Raw genomic sequence first — 17,277 nt, 5'->3', positions numbered from 1 at the left:
TGCCAAGTCTACAAGACGCCTAAACCAGTTTTACACGTAACCGGCACGCACAACTACCAATATAGACGATGCAGTACCCGCCGAAACACGTTTTTTGACGATTTTTATGCATTTTGGGCGGTTGTTGACACTGTTTAAGGTCCTAAATCACGCTCTGGTTGTCTTGTGCCAAGTCTACAAGACGCCTAAACCCGTTTTACACGTAACCGACACGCACAACTACCAATATAGACGATGCAGTACCCGCCGAAACACGGTTTTGGACTCGGTTAAAGCTATTTCGCCGAATCGCGCCACGCTAAAGCATGTGGATTTGACAACTACAAGAAATTTTCACTCACCCGGTGACTTGAGATTCCAATAAATGTTCTTGATGCACGGTAATCCACTCCGAACGTCCTTCTAACGCGACAGTTCACTAGCATATGAGCGCGCGGCGAGAATTTTCTGGAAAAATATATTCCCGGGTCATTATTACGTCATAGAGGGCCCGAAATTTTTTTTCTCGAAAATCGGTCTGGGGCCCGCCGAAACACGTTTTTTGACGATTTTTATGCATTTTGGGCGGTTGTTGACACTGTTTAAGGTCCTAAATCACGCTCTGGTTGTCTTGTGCCAAGTCTACAAGACGCCTAAACCAGTTTTACACGTAACCGGCACGCACAACTACCAATATAGACGATGCAGTACCCGCCGAAACACGTTTTTTGACGATTTTTATGCATTTTGGGCGGTTGTTGACACTGTATAAGGTCCTAAATCACGCTCTGGTTGTCTTGTGCCAAGTCTACAAGACGCCTAAACCAGTTTTACACGTAACCGGCACGCACAACTACCAATATAGACGATGCAGTACCCGCCGAAACACGATTTTTCACGATTTTTTTCAATTTTTTTGGGTTTTTGACCGACTATTGCGGAGCAGTCACACTGTTTCAGGGCCTCAATCTCGCTGTGGTTGTCGTGTGCTCGGAGTACAACAGGGAGAGACCTCTTTTACGGGTCTCCGACACGGACCAGGAGCGATATCGACGGAGCAGTACCCGCCGAAACACTGTTTTTTACGATTTTTTGAATTTTGCGCGACAATTACGGGGCCGTGACACTGTTTAAGGTCCTAAATCTCGCTGTGGTTGTCTGGTGCAGGGCCTACAACAGGGAGAGACCTCTTTAACTGGTCTCCGACGCGGACCAGTAGCGATATCGACAAAGCAGTACCCGCCGAAACAAGAGTTTGGACCTAATCGATTTTTGAGAAAATTTTGGAAAATTTTTTTTTCTCCGATTCCGATTTCCCGCACACCGACGGACTCGTGGGAGCCCGTAGAAGGCGAATACACTGTTTTGCGGGCGCTGGGAGGCCGTACGAAAAAGTAAAAATTTCACCCTCGTTCTGGCATCACGAGTCCATTGCGACTATGCACGTAGCTCTAGGACGCACAGGAGCCGAGATACGAGTTTTTCGCGAATAACTCGGCCCCTGTTGGGGCCAGACCCACGCGGGACCCCTCGTTGGAAGCGGCGCAGCGAGACGAATCCGGGAAAAAAAAAATTATCGAATTCGGACCACCCGGAGCCGAGATATCTCCGGTTAAAGGCCGCCCAAAACGGACCTTTGACCGGCTCTGGAGGCCGAGCCGTTGGTCGGATCGGGATAATTCCTTTGCGGGGCGTCTTCAAACAGTGCGGGGAACGCGCCCGTGTGGTTTTTAGGTGAAAAAATTTTTTTCGGACTTTAACTTTTTCACGATCTCGGCCCCGTGTTATAGTATGGAGATTTCGGACTTAGAAAAAATCCGACGAGGTGAAAAATTTTTTTTCTTCGATTTCCAAATAAAGGCCACCGTCGGACTCGGGGGAGCCCGTAGACCGCCGCTAGCCACTTTTCCGGTCGCTGGGAGGCCGTACGAGAAAGAAAAATTTTCGCCCTCGCTTTGGCATCAGGAGTCCATTGCGACTATCCACGTAGCTCTACGGCGCACAGGAGCCGAGATACGAGTTTTTCGCGAATAGCTCGGCCCCTGTTGGGGCCAGACCGACGCGGGACCCCTCGTTGGAAGCGGCGCAGCGAGACGAATCCGGGAAAAAAAAAATTATCGAATTCGGACCACCCGGAGCCGAGATATCTCCGGTTAAAGGCCGCCAAAAACGGACCTTTGACCGGCTCTGGAGGCCGAGCCGTTGGTCGGATCGGGATAATTCCTTCGCAGGGCGTCTTCAAATAATGCGGGGAACGCGCCCGTGTGGTTTTTAGGGGAAAAAAAAATTTTTCGGACTTAGTCGTTTTTCGACACTCGCCCATGCTTTAACATAGGGCCCATACCGTAGCATGGGCGGGCGCGCCGGACTTGCTCGGATCGGTTCCAAACTTCGTGTGCGGGGTCTCTAGGCGGGCTTTTGGCCGGCAAAAAACTTGGACTTTTTCCGAGGAATTTTTCGGACTTGGTCGTTTTTCGGACCTCGCCCATACCTTAACATAGGGCCCATACCTTAACATGGGCGGGCGCGCCGGACTTGCTCGGATCGGTTCCAAACTTCGTGTGCGGGGTCTCTAGGCGGGCTTTTGGCCGGCAAAAAAAATCAACTTTCTCCGAGGAAAATTTCGGACTTAGTCGTTTTTCGACCTCGCCCATACCTTAACATAGGGCCCATACCTTAACATAGGCAAATCGCCTATACTTGGTCGGATCGGCTCCAAACTTCGTGTGGGGCCCCTCTAGGGATACTTTTGGCCGGCAAAAAACTTGGACTTTTTCCGAGGAATTTTTCGGACTTAGTCGTTTTTCGGACCTCGCCCATACCTTAACATAGGGCCCATACCGTAACATAGGCAAATCGCCTATACTTGGTCGGATCGGCTCCAAACTTCGTGTGGGGGGTCCCGTGGGAGGCCTTTGGGGAAAATTTTTTTTTTATTTTTTTTTTATTTTTTCGGAAAAAAAAAATTATTTTTCGGGAAAAAAAATTTTTTTGGTCGGCGAAAATTTTCCGGCCCCCCGGCCTTAGTTCGGCTCTGAAAAACGACTAAGTAGAAAAAAGTCACCAGGGTTTTCGGAAAAAGACTAATATAGGAAGGGGCGCGCGCCCGGCGCCTGACGGGAGGCCGGGCGCGAAACGTTGAATCTGCCGGCGAGAGGGGCTGTCGGCGCGGCGGAACTGATCCGTCGTCACCGGTTGGAGCGAAAGCATATGGGGGTGCGAAGCCAGCACTAATCACGGGTCGGCGAACCTCGAGTCGCGGGTTTAAACGTTGCGTGTCGCCAAGCGCTGCATAGAGCGAGCTTGCCCGGTATGCCGTAGACGGCGGGATATGGATGATAGTGACCCTACACCTGTCATACAGCCATGAGGCATATCGGAGAGCGGACTCAATAAATGTTGCGCGGACGCGATGCGTCGTCCTTCGGGCCTCGCGGCCCAGACCCTTCCTACGTAGCCAAGCGGCGTCCCGGAGGAGAGAATCCGGCGTCGAGAAACGGTCGTCAAATGCCTCGTCCCCACGTCTCGGACGCGTCGAACAGTCGTCAAATGCCTCGTCCCCGCGTCTAGGACGCGTAGTACGCCTTCGGGCGCCGTGCACGGTCGTCAAATGCCTCGTCCCCGCGTCTCGGACGCGTACAGCGGTCGACAAATGCCTCGTCCCCCACGCTGGGCCTCGCGGCCCTTGCCTCCAGCGCGAACGGACGTCGCGTCCCTGCGTTTCGGACGCCATCGCCGCCGAGAGCGAGCTTGCCCGATATGCCGTAGACGGCGGGAACAGGTCGGTCGTAGAACATCGCACCTCTCCTGGCCACGAGGCTTATCGGATAGCGGACTCACCAAGACGCGGCGTGGACGCGACGCTCCGCCCAGTCAGCGGGAAGGCCCGCTATACAAACACGACGTCCTCGGTCAGCCGCGGCGGCTCCGGGCGCTTATCCGTGCATCGCGTCGCGGCAGCGCAGCGCCCGAGCCCCGGCGGCAGGCCTCGCGTCCTTCTCGGATTCGGTTCCGTGCGGCGAGCAGATTCTATTAAGCGGTGAACGGCGGGTGTCCGCGTCCCACGAGACGACGGCGGGCGACCCGAGAACGGTCCTCGCGATCGAGAGAGCGAAAGAAAGCGACGGGCGCCGAGAACGGCGGCGCCGGCGCCGCGGAGCGCCTTGGTCCCGACGTCCGACCCCCGGCCCAGGGGCGGACGCTCGCAGTGCGCGAGAGATATCTGGTTGATCCTGCCAGTAGTGATATGCTTGTCTCAAAGATTAAGCCATGCAGGTGTAAGTACGAACTGAACGTAAAGTGAAACTGCGAACGGCTCATTAAATCAGTCTTGGTTTATTTGGTCCTTGCGAGAGCTAACGTGGATAACTGTGGCAATTCCAGAGCTAATACATGCGACCGAGCGCCGACTCCGGGAGGCGCGCTTTTATTGGTTCGAACCCGACCGGGCCTTCGCGGGCCCGTCTCTTTCGATGACTCTGGATAACCACGCGGATCGCACGCCTTCGCGGCGGCGACCTACCATTCAAGTGTCTGACCTATCAACTTTCGAAGGTAGGCTACGGGCTTACCTTTGTGATAACGGGTGACGGGGAATCAGGGTTCGATTCCGGAGAGGGAGCCTGAGAAACGGCTACCACATCCAAGGAAGGCAGCAGGCGCGCAAATTACCCATTCCCGACACGGGGAGGTAGTGACGAAAAATACCGATGCGGGACTCTAACGAGGCCCCGCAATCGGAATGAGTACATTCTAAAACTCTTGTCGAGTATCCATCGGAGGGCAAGTCTGGTGCCAGCAGCCGCGGTAATTCCAGCTCCGAAAGTGTATGCTAAAGTTGTTGCGGTTGAAAAGCTCGTAGTTGGATGAAGAGCGCGCGGCGCCGGTCCGTCCGTCGAAGGGCGTGCACCGGCGTCGAGAGTTCCGCCTGTCGGCGCTTCCCGGGTGTTCTTGATCGGGTGCACGGGGTGACCGACGAGTTTACTTTGAAAAAATTAGAGTGTTCAAAGCAGGTTTTTCGCCTGCATAGTGTTGCATGGAATAATGGAATAAGACCTCGGTCTCGTTTCGTTGGCGTTCGCGAGTGCGAGGTAATGATTGAGAGGGACAGCCGGGGGCGTCCGTACTCTGCCGTTAGAGGTGAAATTCTTGGATCGGCGGAAGACGAACTACTGCGAAAGCGTTCGCCAAGAATGTTTTCTTTAATCAAGAGCGAAAGTCAGAGGTTCGAAGACGATCAGATACCGTCCTAGTTCTGACTATAAACGATGCCAACTGGCGATCGGCGGGCGTTACGATGACGACCTCGCCGGCAGCTTCCGGGAAACCAAAGTCTTTGGGTTCCGGGGGAAGTATGGTTGCAAAGCTGAAACTTAAAGGAATTGACGGAAGGGCACCACCAGGAGTGGAGCCTGCGGCTTAATTTGACTCAACACGGGGAAACTCACCCGGCCCGGACACGGGAAGGATTGACAGATTGACAGCTCTTTCTTGATTCTGTGGGTGGTGGTGCATGGCCGTTCTTAGTTGGTGGAGCGATTTGTCTGGTTAATTCCGATAACGAACGAGACTCTGGCATGCTAAATAGTTACGCGACCCTCGGCGGTCGGCGTGAAACTTCTTAGAGGGACTAGTGGCGTTTTTAGCCACGCGAGATCGAGCAATAACAGGTCTGTGATGCCCTTAGATGTTCGGGGCCGCACGCGCGCTACATTGGGCGGATCAGCGAGTCCGCCCGGGCCGAAGGGTCCGGGTAACCCGTTGAACCCCGTCCGTGATTGGGATAGGGCCTTGCAATTGTTGCCCTCGAACGAGGAATTCCCAGTAAGCGCGAGTCATCAGCTCGCGTTGATTACGTCCCTGCCCTTTGTACACACCGCCCGTCGCTACTACCGATTGAAAGGTTTAGTGAGATCCTCGGATCTGCCCCGTCGCGGTTGGAGACGGCCGCGGCGGTACGCAGTGAAGGCGACCGAACTTGATCGTTTAGAGGAAGTAAAAGTCGTAACAAGGTTTCCGTAGGTGAACCTGCGGAAGGATCATTATCGTTGGTGGCGAGCCGCGGTGGTCGCCCCTCAATTCAAGTGTCTTCGATCTGGCGCCGGGTCCGCGAGGACTCGGCGTCGCGGTGCCTGCGGGCGCCGCTCGGTTAACGCGAACGAGACTGTAATTCGAGCAGGCGTTCGACGGCGGGCCGGGGAATCCGTCGTCGGGGCACGCTCTAAAGTGGCGTCGGCCTTGAGCTAGTCGGCGCGGAGGTGGCTGAGACCTCTGGGTCCGAGTCGCCGCGAACGAGACTGTGTTAAGCGGCGTCTGCCTTGAGCAAGTAGGCGTCGCGGGCGGCTGAGACCTCCGGGTCCGAGTCGCCGCGAGCGAGACGGGGGACCGAGACCGAACGCCTCTAGGTCCGAGTCCCTCGAACGAAAACGATGCGCGACGCGATGCGGTTGTCCTACGAGCAAAGAGAGTACGACTCTCGACGGTGGATCACTAGGCTCGCGAGTCGATGAAGGACGCAGCTAAGTGCGAGAAGTAATGTGAATTGCAGAACACATTGAACGTCGATATTCTGAACGCGAATTGCGGCGTCGGGCAAATCCCGGCGCCGCGTCTGCCTCAGCGTCGGCGAGTGACGATGCGCGTGGCGGCTTTGGGTTGGGCCGCCCGCGGAGAAGACAAGGCTGAAAGTTTGGGCGTCGGGCTGCGAAGCCCGTCGCCCCGAGGTAGACCGGCGCGCGCCTGCGTCGGGGCCGGACCCGGTCGTTCTGCGACTCGGCCGCCGTTGCGATCGCGCCTCCGCGCGCGGTACTGGCGGTCGAAGCGCCGTTCGGCTTTGCGAGGAGCGGCTCCCGGCGTCTAAGCGAGCCGGAGCCGGCCGAGGCGAGCGGCCGGCAGAGGTACGACTTCGACCTGAGTTCAGGCGAGGCTACCCGCTGAATTTAGGCATATTATTAAGCGGTGGAAAAGAAACCAACGGGGATTCCCCGAGTAACGGCGAGTGAAGCGGGATCTGTCCAGCGTCGAACCTGCGCGTTCTCGAAGCGCGCCGGAATGTGACGTAAGGAAGACCCAATGCGACGGCCGGCGTGCGCCGAAGTCCTTCTGATCGAGGCCTCTCCCCCGCGAGGGTGTCAGGCCCGCGAGGGCGCGCGCCGCCGCCGCTGAGGGTCTTCCCGGAGTCGGGTTGTTTGAGAATGCAGCCTGAAGCGGGTGGTAAACTCCATCTAAGACTGAATACGGTCGCGAGACCGATAGCGAACGAGTACCGTGAGGGAAAGTTGAAAAGCACTTTGAAGAGAGAGTTCAAAAGTACGTGAAACCGTCGAGAGGTAAACGGGAGGGCCCGTCCGGGCTCGGGGTCGCTTTCAGTCGGGCGCGCGGGCGCGTCCGGGCGAAGGGCGGAGGCGCGAGCCCTGTCCGCGTCCGGGCGCGCGTGACGCACCGGCGCACTAGCTCCCCGGGCGGGCCGCGACCGGCTCGCGGTCGGCCAGAAACGCGCTCGGAAGGTGGCCGTCGCCCTCGCGGGCGGCGGTGTCACAGCCGGGCGCGCGAAAAGCCGGCCGGGGGCCGAGGTGACGGCGCCGCGCGCGCCGCCTCTCCGGAGGCGGCGGGCGTTCGTGCGGCCGCGGCAGGCGTCGGGCGTCGGCGGTACCGTTCGCGGTGCCGGCGGCTCCCGCGTCGTCGGGGTCGGGCGTTCGCCTCGCGCGCGGGGTCTGCGGTCGTGTCGGCCACCTTCCCGACCCGTCTTGAAACACGGACCAAGAAGTCTAACGCGAGCGCGAGTTGACGGGCGGTACGAGACCCGAGAGCGAAAGTAAACTGTAGCGCGTCACGGACGCGCGAGGTCGGATCCGGCCCCTCGCGGGGCCGCGAGCACGACCGGCCGGCCGCCGCCGCCGGGGCGGCCGAGCGAGAGCGTTCCCGTTGGGACCCGAAAGATGGTGAACTATGCCTTGGAAGCTCGCGGCCTTCGAGCCGCGGGCGACCCGCTCTTAAGACAGCGTCAGGCGGGGAGTCTGACTTGGGCTTGTGGCAGCCGAGCGTTCATAGCGACGTTGCTTTTTGATCCTTCGATTTCGGCACTTCCTATCATTGCGAAGCAGAATTCGCCAAGCGTTGAATTGTTCACCCACAAATAGGGAACGTGAGCTGGGTTTAGACCGTCGTGAGACAGGTTAGTTTTGCCATACTGAGGAAGCGTTGTCGCGACAGTAATTCTGCTCAGTACGAGAGAAACAGCAGATTCAGACATTTGGTTCATGCGCACGGCTGACAAGCCGATGGCGCGAAGCTACCATCTGGGGGATTACGACTGAACGACTCTAAGTCGGAATCCCGCCTGAGTAGCGACGACGTCCCGGGTGCCTCGAGGCGAGCGAGGCGCGGCTAGGCGCCGCCTTTGCGGGCGGCGCCGACGGAGCCTTTGTCGGTTGACCCTTCGTCGGCCCGTAAGCTTGGGCTGGCCGAGACGACGGTAGCACTTTTCGCGTGGGCGAGGTGCCGCTTCATTCGCAGACGACCTAGTTTGAGATCGGGGTGTCGTACCCGCTAGAGCAGTTTCTCGCTGCGATGCGTTGAAAGACATCCCCGAGATCTATGATCAGCGCCCGGGCTCGCCTCTGGGCGGGCGCGGGCGCTTTTTTCTCGCTGTCTCCGCCGCCTCTGGCGGGGGCGTGGGAGGTGTGAGCTTTGGGCCGCGGCGTTGCGTGGGCGACGGCCGGAGCGCGGCGCGTCAGATTCGGCGCGTTGCGTGGGCCGTTGCCGGAGCGCGGTGCCGGCCTCGGAAAATCGACAGAGTCCGAACCGAGGCGAACCTCGGATGCCGCCCGGGCCCAAGGCAGAGAGCCTGGGCCGCGTGGAAAAACCACAGAGTCCGCGCCTCGGCGCCGGCCGGGGCGCGTTGCCAGGATCGAAGTCCCGGCCGTGCCGCAGAGCGGGCTGAAGTCCCCAGCCCTTGAAGCCCAAGGCAGAGTGCCTGGGCCGTGGAAAACGACAGAGTCCGCGCCTCGGCGCCGGCCGGGGTGCGTTGCCGGGATCGAAGTCCCGGCCGTGCCGCCGCAGAGTCGATCGGAGCGCCCGGCCCTCTGAGCCTATGCCGGAGTGCGCGCCGAGCCCGTGGAATAAGTTACTCCCGCCGTTTACCCGCCTGAGACTTGTACAAAACAGCGCGGTCCGCGCCTCGGCGCCGGCCGGGACGCGGCTCGGGAGACGGCTCGCCGGCCGTCCCGTGAGGCCTGCCGAGAGCGCCGACCCCCTGGCGCCGCCTCGGCGCCGACCGGGTGAGACGGCAGGCGGGCCCGCGTAGCTCACGGCGGCGAGCCGACCTTCTTGGGTGGCCGCGCCGGCTCTCCGGCCGAGCGAGACGGCAGGCGGGCCCGCGGATCGTGCCGCCGCCGGCCGAGCTCGGAGCCGCCTCGGTGAAAACGACAGAGTCCGTTGATTGCTTCGGGCGCGCGCCCTGCAGACCGCCGTCCGGCCAGGCGAGGCGCGGGCGGCGCCGGCTCCGAGATTCCGCCGGCCTCAGAGGAGGCCGAGGGCGGGCCGCGTTTTCCGCCGGATCGACGATCGGGGACATCGAGGGCACCGCGGGCGCGGGCCTCCGACGCCTTTGCGGCGTCGGCTGGCGGCGCCCTCGGTGTTCCTCCATCTTTTTTTTCGTTTTGGTCACGAAATCGAGGTAAAACGGTCGACCTTGTGTCTTTGACATCGGGTCGACCTTTTTGTCTCGATTCCGGAAAAGTCGAAATTCCAAAAGTATATTTTAGTGTTCCGAAACCTATACGAGCGCGTAGAGCGCGTCGAGACGATCTCAACGGTGGTTCGTTCGTCTCGATCGGACCACGGGGAGCGGAGTTATGGCCCGAAGACCGACCCCGATTTCGACCCCGGTCGGGCGCCCGACTCTGGCCGCGGCCGGCCGGGGCTGGCGCCTCGGCCAAAATCTCGAGAATCGCCGAAGCAATCAACGGACTTAGTCGTTTTTCGCACCTCGCCCATACTTTAACATGGGGCCTATACTCTAACATGGGGCCCATACCTTAGCATAGGCGGACCGACTATACTTGCTCGGATCGGTTCCAAACTTCGTGTGCGGGGTCTTATGGATGACTTTTGGCCGGCGAAAAAGTTCAACTTTTTCCGAGGAAAATTTCGGACTTAGTCGTTTTTCGCACCCCGCCTATGCTTTAACATAGGGCCCATACATTAACATGGGCGGATCGCCTATACTTGGTCGGATCGATTCCAAACTTCGTGTGCGGGGTCTTATGGATGACTTTTGGCCGGCGAAAAAGTTCAACTTTTTCCGAGGAAAATTTCGGACTTAGTCGTTTTTCGCACCTCGCCTATGCTATAACATAGGGCCCATGCATTAACATGGGCGGATCGCCTATACTCGGTCGGATCGATTCCAAACTTCGTGTGCGGGGTCTTATGGATGACTTTTGGCCGGCGAAAAAGTTCAACTTTTTCCGAGGAAAATTTCGGACTTAGTCGTTTTTCGCACCCCGCCTATGCTTTAACATAGGGCCCATACATTAACATGGGCGGATCGCCTATACTTGGTCGGATCGATTCCAAACTTCGTGTGCGGGGTCTTATGGATGACTTTTGGCCGGCGAAAAAGTTCAACTTTTTCCGAGGAAAATTTCGGACTTAGTCGTTTTTCGCACCCCGCCTATGCTTTAACATGGGGCCCATACATTAACATGGGCGGATCGCCTATACTTGGTCGGATCGATTCCAAACTTCGTGTGCGGGGTCTTATGGATGACTTTTGGCCGGCGAAAAAGTTCAACTTTTTCCGAGGAAAATTTCGGACTTAGTCGTTTTTCGCACCCCGCCTATGCTTTAACATAGGGCCCATACATTAACATGGGCGGATCGCCTATACTTGGTCGGATCGATTCCAAACTTCGTGTGCGGGGTCTTATGGATGACTTTTGGCCGGCGAAAAAGTTCAACTTTTTCCGAGGAAAATTTCGGACTTAGTCGTTTTTCGCACCCCGCCTATGCTTTAACATAGGGCCCATGCATTAACATGGGCGGATCGCCTATACTTGGTCGGATCGATTCCAAACTTCGTGTGCGGGGTCTTATGGATGACTTTTGGCCGGCGAAAAAGTTCAACTTTTTCCGAGGAAAATTTCGGACTTGGTCGTTTTTCGCACCCCGCCTATGCTTTAACATAGGACCCATACATTAACATGGGCGGATCGCCCATACTTGGTCGGATCGATTCCAAACTTCGTGTGCGGGGTCTTATGGATGACTTTTGGCCGGCGAAAAAGTTCAACTTTTTCCGAGGAAAATTTCGGACTTAGTCGTTTTTCGCACCCCGCCTATGCTATAACATAGGGCCCATACATTAACATGGGCGGATCGCCTATACTTGGTCGGATCGATTCCAAACTTCGTGTGCGGGGTCTTATGGATGACTTTTGGCCGGCGAAAAAGTTCAACTTTTTCCGAGGAAAATTTCGGACTTAGTCGTTTTTCGCACCTCGCCTATGCTATAACATAGGGCCCATACATTAACATGGGCGGATCGCCTATACTCGGTCGGATCGATTCCAAACTTCGTGTGCGGGGTCCTATGGATGACTTTTGGCCGGCGAAAAAGTTCAACTTTTTTCTAGGAAAATTTCGGACTTAGTCGTTTTTCGCACCTCGCCCATGCTTTAACATGGGGCCTTACGGTGAACCGTCCAGACTTGCTCCGATCGGTTCCAAAGTTCGTGTGCGGGGTCTCAGGGATGACTTTTGGCCGGCAAAAATTGGAACTTTTGCCGGAAAAAATTCCGGACTCATGATAGGCGCCAGCTCATGATGTCGCCAGTAGTTACGACTTGGTCGTTTTTCGACCTAGCCCACACAAAGTAACATAGACGGCCATTTCAGACTTGCTCATATCATCTCCAGAATCCTGTGTGGGCTCTCGTTGGTGACTTTTGGCCGGCAAAAAATTGGAACTTTAGCCGGAAAAAATTCCGGACTCATGATAGGCGCCACGTATTGAAGACGCAAATTTCGTGTCATGTTGAACCGTTGAACGCTACGGGAGCAGTAGAACGCGACCAGGGGGTTTCGAACAACGACCAACGCATTCCTCACGGCCGAATTCACCTACGATAGGGATTTCGGACCCGGTCGATTTTCATGATGGGCGCCAGTCATGATGGCGCCATCAGATTAAGCATAAGACCTGATCGATTTTCATGATCGGCGCCACTCATGATCGTCGCCACGAATTCAAGCATACGCCAATACTGTGACATTTCGACTTTATCCGGAAAAATTCCGGACTCCGTCACGCTTTCGTGATCGGCTCCAGGTATCGGAGGCGCCAAATTCCGGGTATCGAAGGCACCAAACGCATGTCAAGGGACTTTATTGGCGCCTTCATTTTGCGTTAAAACGTGTCCGGGATCTCATCATCCATGCCCGTCATCGTGAGGTTGTGGAGCCGGACATGAATTTCGCATTAAGTTTACGTGCGTCGCGTTCTCGACGTCGTGAAAGGGGCTTAGGCGTATCATGGTAGGCGCCACGCTCGTTCTCACGATTTTGGGGATCAAAATCAAGAGTCAAAGAACAAAACTCCGTTCATCCAGGTTTATTTGTCTTTAAAAACGACTTGATGAATCTCATTTTTGAACGCATTTGCTGAAAGTTTAAATAGCATTCCGATTTATATTCGTGAACTATCCTGCTCAGTAGAGGTCCACGATCGTAATAAAACGCATGCAAACGAGAGTCTTTGATCAATTTCTCCACTAGCTCGTTCGTCAACGTGGTCTTTGTCCCTCTCTGACGGTTGCATATCGAATTCGCTATTTCCTCGACGTCATTATCTGCGGGTTTGAATATGATTGGAAATGGAATTTTGGACAGTAATAGCAAATAGATTACCCTCATTTGTGACGATCCGTGTGTCCCGGTCCGTAGCGAATAAAGTTTCCGAATTAGCTCCGTTTGATTGCGTGTCATTTTCGGTGCGAAAAGTGCTATCGTCCTCTGTTTGCAGCTCTGGTTGAACTGTGGTCGGGGTTGGGGTCGGTCTGACGATCCGTGTGTCCCGGTCCGTAGCGAATAGAGTTTCCGAATTAGCTCCGTTTGATTGCGTATCATTTTCGGTGCGTAAAGTGATATCGTCCTTTGTTGGCAGCTCAGGTTGAACTGTGGTCGGGGTTGGGTTCGGTGATTCAAATGATCCTTAATCAACAGTTGCGGTCAGATATATGACGTTATAATTTTATAGGGCTTTACATACCTTCATTTGGGGGAGCTTTTGACGCGGCCAACTCCGCATATAAGTCATCGTGTGTACTGTTCACGGCTTTGCGGAGCATTTCTCTGCATAGAATCGCCCCGGCAGCCGCCCTCTTGGTCCTGCCTATCCCGTCATAGTGTCGACTCGCGACCTCCGTGCTGTGCGACGATGACATCGCAACATGATATTGTCCAATGTCGTCAAGCGAACTCGCCATCGTGGCGACTATTTTACGGAGGTGCTGGTACGTTAGGCTGACTTCGTGGGTACTGAGGTATTCCACGACACAAACCGATAAATTTTGGAACGGCTTGCCGTTCGAGTTTCGCAACGCGACTTCTTCCCGTGACAAATCCAAGTTTGGATTGGTTTGCTTGCAAATCTGAAATCGAAAAGAGGTTTTAGACCGCTCCATTACACGTTCATATCTTCGTAACACCTACCTGTTTGAATCGGTCATAGTCTTTTTGAGTCATAACCAACAAACCCTGACTCGACAGGCACTTGTTGTGGTTGACCTGTATGACTAACATTTCGGGATCGTTCACGGAACGGACGGCGTGGCTAAGCTCGTATCCGGTCACTCTACGAAAATATGACAGTCTCGTGCCACTTGCAAGTCCGACCTGGATGATTGTCGCGGCCAAGCAATCCCGCACGTTTTCGTCTGTTAACGGTTGATGGAGGTCTCTTTTAAACGTTTCGCTTTTGATCATTCTAAAAAAAAACACGCATATTAAACTTAAAACTTTACGATATTTTAACCTTAGCACGAACCTTTTGATATTCGGCCAATTTTTATTGATGACGTCCATGTCGAGAGACAAACGTTTCTCGTGCTGCCGCTTTCTTCTTTTATTGGTCGCTCTAGAGTACGTCGCGATGATTTGTAGGGCTCTCAGTTGGTTGTCCGGTGAAACCACTTTTTCCAACAATGCCGGATGCTGCATACGCGCAAATTCAAGAAATCCCTTTAGCGACGCCAGGGTGTTGAAAATAGTGCTCGCGGACAGTCTCCCGTCGGCGTTAGAAATGTACGTGACTAATTGTTCCGGCTCGTCAACCACAAACTTCTTGAAAACTGATTTTAGTTTGCTGACGACCATTTTGGTGTTGACTTCGTCGAGCGCTTGCACTTGGCGATGCCTTTCGTACAGGGAGAGGAGCTGTAATAAACGGATCTGCATTATTTCGGTAAAAAAGTGACACATTACCTTCAGAGTTACTCACGCTTGAAAAGTCGGACTCGAAGGTCAACTTTTTAAAGTTTTCCTGGTAGGTCTCGCAACCTATCCCGAAGCCGTCGCGTATTTTATCGGAATGGATAATCCTCCAGTGTGTTGCTTTATAGGCCGTGGCAACTGGTCTAGAACAGAGTCCACACCAAGACCGTGGGCGACATTCCTTGATGTATTGCTTGGGCTCGCGCAAGTAGCGAGCGGACCTGCGACATGTAATATTTTTTGGCTTCTAGTTGTTATAAATAAGCCAACGACAATCTTACTCTTTAATTCTCTCGACTGACCACTTATGAACGTTCCTCAGATGCCGCGTTCTATGACCTTTGGTGGGTATATGGCAGACTTGACATCGGTCGAGTCTTATTCTTTTAGTGGGTCGAATTGTAACAGGATCGCTGGAATAAACAATAAAACTCCGATATTCGCGGCTCTCTAGCGCTCCCTACGTGACCCCGCATCATCTAGTCACACATTGACGTGACCAGCGCGCGCTTAGGAGCCGGGAGGTGCGTCGTTTGTCATTCTGAGCCGTCCCAGAGAAGAGAAAATGGCAGAAAACCCCCAGAAATCCGATTATCGCCGCTCTCTAGCGCCCCTTACGTGACCCCACCCCATCGAGCCGCACATCGACGTCACCAGCGCGCGCTTAGGAGCCGGGAAGTGCGTCGTTTGTCATTATTAGCCGTCCCAGAGAAGAGATAATGGCCGGAAACCCTACCGGAAATCCGATATTCGCCGCTCTCTAGCGCCCCCACACGTGACCCCACCCCATCGAGCCGCGCATCGACGTCATCAGCGCGCGCTTAGGAGCCGGGAGGTGCGTCGTTTGTCATTCTGGGCCGTCCCAGAAAAGAGATATTTGCCGAAAACCGGTCCAGGCATTCCTTATGGGATTTCCGCCGACTGTGACGTCACGGCTAATCAAAGGCCACTTTGGAGGCCGCAAGCGGTCCTCCCCCAGGTCGGACATCATCGAGCTGCACATCGACGTGACCATCGCGCGATTTCCAACACTTCGGTGGCTCGTTCGTCGTGCTGGGCTCACCCAGAGTTGAGATATGGCACGAAAACTGGCCCATGCATTCCTTATGGAAGCTGGACTTCCGCAAAATCTCGCCATGTTAAAGTATAGGGAATTTTTCGAGACGTGTAGTCCAATAACTCAACTCGTGTATGTAGCACATAGTTAAACGATCCCGCGTTCGAATTGGCGCAAAGGGAAGAATACAATACAATGAGAATTTTCCGATTCGGAGTTACCGGGGCTGAGATAGCGACGAGTTATGGATACGAGTTACGGCCCGAAATCCAACTATTTTGGACTCGGTAAAAGCTACTTCGCCGAATCCTGCCACGCTAAAGTATAGGGATTTCGGAATTAGAAGAATTTTTCACTCACCCGGTGACTTTAGATTCCATTATATGCTCTTGATGCACGGTAATCCTCTAAAAACGTCCTTCCAACGCGACAGTTCACTAGCATATGAGCGCGCGGCGAGAATTTTCTGGAAAAATATATTCCCGGGTCATTATTACGTCATAGAGGGCCCGAAATTTTTTTTCTCGAAAATCGGTCTGGGGCCCGCCGAAACACGTTTTTTGACGATTTTTATGCATTTTGGGCGGTTGTTGACACTGTTTAAGGTCCTAAATCACGCTCTGGTTGTCTTGTGCCAAGTCTACAAGACGCCTAAACCAGTTTTACACGTAACCGGCACGCACAACTACCAATATAGACGATGCAGTACCCGCCGAAACACGGTTTTTGACGATTTTTATGCATTTTGGGCGGTTGTTGACACTGTATAAGGTCCTAAATCACGCTCTGGTTGTCTTGTGCCAAGTCTACAAGACGCCTAAACCAGTTTTACACGTAACCGGCACGCACAACTACCAATATAGACGATGCAGTACCCGCCGAAACACGTTTTTTGACGATTTTTATGCATTTTGGGCGGTTGTTGACACTGTATAAGGTCCTAAATCACGCTCTGGTTGTCTTGTGCCAAGTCTACAAGACGCCTAAACCCGTTTTACACGTAACCGACACGCACAACTACCAATATAGACGATGCAGTACCCGCCGAAACACGTTTTTTGACGATTTTTATGCATTTTGGGCGGTTGTTGACACTGTATAAGGTCCTAAATCACGCTCTGGTTGTCTTGTGCCAAGTCTACAAGACGCCTAAACCCGTTTTACACGTAACCGACACGCACAACTACCAATATAGACGATGCAGTACCCGCCGAAACACGTTTTTTGACGATTTTTATGCATTTTGGGCGGTTGTTGACACTGTATAAGGTCCTAAATCACGCTCTGGTTGTCTTGTGCCAAGTCTACAAGACGCCTAAACCCGTTTTACACGTAACCGACACGCACAACTACCAATATAGACGATGCAGTACCCGCCGAAACACGGTTTTGGACTCGGTTAAAGCTATTTCGCCGAATCGCGCCACGCTAAAGTATGTGGATTTGACAACTACAAGAAATTTTCACTCACCCGGTGACTTGAGATTCCAATAAATGTTCTTGATGCACGGTAATCCACTCCGAACGTCCTTCTAACGCGACAGTTCACTAGCATATGAGCGCGCGGCGAGAATTTTCTGGAAAAATATATTCCCGGGTCATTATTACGTCATAGAGGGCCCGAAATTTTTTTTCTCGAAAATCGGTCTGGGGCCCGCCGAAACACGTTTTTTGACGATTTTTATGCATTTTGGGCGGTTGTTGACACTGTTTAAGGTCCTAAATCACGCTCTGGTTGTCTTGTGCCA

At 54.4% G+C, this 17,277-nt stretch overlaps 1 protein-coding gene, 2 non-coding genes and 1 pseudogene across 3 annotated transcripts; 3 read left to right on the top strand and 1 right to left on the bottom strand.

Moving 5' to 3' along the window:
• The first annotated feature begins 4,198 nt into the window (after positions 1-4,198).
• Positions 4,199-6,023, top strand: LOC145460000 (small subunit ribosomal RNA). The gene has a single exon (XR_013921663.1). It is a non-coding gene; the product is annotated as a small subunit ribosomal RNA (ribosomal RNA).
• A 426-nt stretch (positions 6,024-6,449) lies between these two features.
• LOC145459994 (5.8S ribosomal RNA) lies at positions 6,450-6,603 on the top strand. Its single transcript, XR_013921657.1, has one exon. It is a non-coding gene; the product is annotated as a 5.8S ribosomal RNA (ribosomal RNA).
• Positions 6,604-6,884: 281 nt separating this feature from the next.
• LOC145460022 (large subunit ribosomal RNA) lies at positions 6,885-8,583 on the top strand (annotated as a pseudogene).
• Positions 8,584-12,577: 3,994 nt separating this feature from the next.
• LOC145459984 (uncharacterized) lies at positions 12,578-15,987 on the bottom strand. Its single transcript, XM_080338426.1, has 8 exons — positions 15,890-15,987; positions 14,754-14,885; positions 14,480-14,693; positions 14,027-14,415; positions 13,693-13,966; positions 13,250-13,631; positions 12,889-13,191; positions 12,578-12,830 (listed from the first exon to the last, which is right to left on the bottom strand). The coding sequence occupies exons 1-8, from the start codon at positions 15,907-15,909 to the stop codon at positions 12,583-12,585; spliced, it is 1,962 nt and encodes a 653-aa protein (XP_080194552.1). The 5' UTR covers positions 15,910-15,987; the 3' UTR covers positions 12,578-12,582.
• Between the last annotated feature and the right edge of the window lie 1,290 nt (positions 15,988-17,277).

The sequence above is a fragment of the Botryllus schlosseri genome, unplaced genomic scaffold (genome assembly GCF_051294905.1).
Source record: "Botryllus schlosseri isolate E-star unplaced genomic scaffold, Bs_hap1 Bs30a, whole genome shotgun sequence".
NCBI lineage: Eukaryota > Metazoa > Chordata > Ascidiacea > Stolidobranchia > Styelidae > Botryllus > Botryllus schlosseri.
This window is presented reverse-complemented; position numbering and strand designations above follow the sequence as displayed.

Excerpts from the sequence above, each read along its gene's own strand:
- LOC145459984 (XM_080338426.1), bottom strand. The coding sequence starts at position 15,909 with ATGGAATCTAAAGTCACCGG. Across the intron at positions 14,886-15,889 it reads ATGGAATCTAAAGTCACCGG|CGATCCTGTTACAATTCGAC; the intron begins GTGAGTGAAAAA and ends TGTTTATTCCAG. Across the intron at positions 13,967-14,026 it reads AATTGGCCGAATATCAAAAG|AATGATCAAAAGCGAAACGT; the intron begins GTTCGTGCTAAG and ends GTTTTTTTTTAG.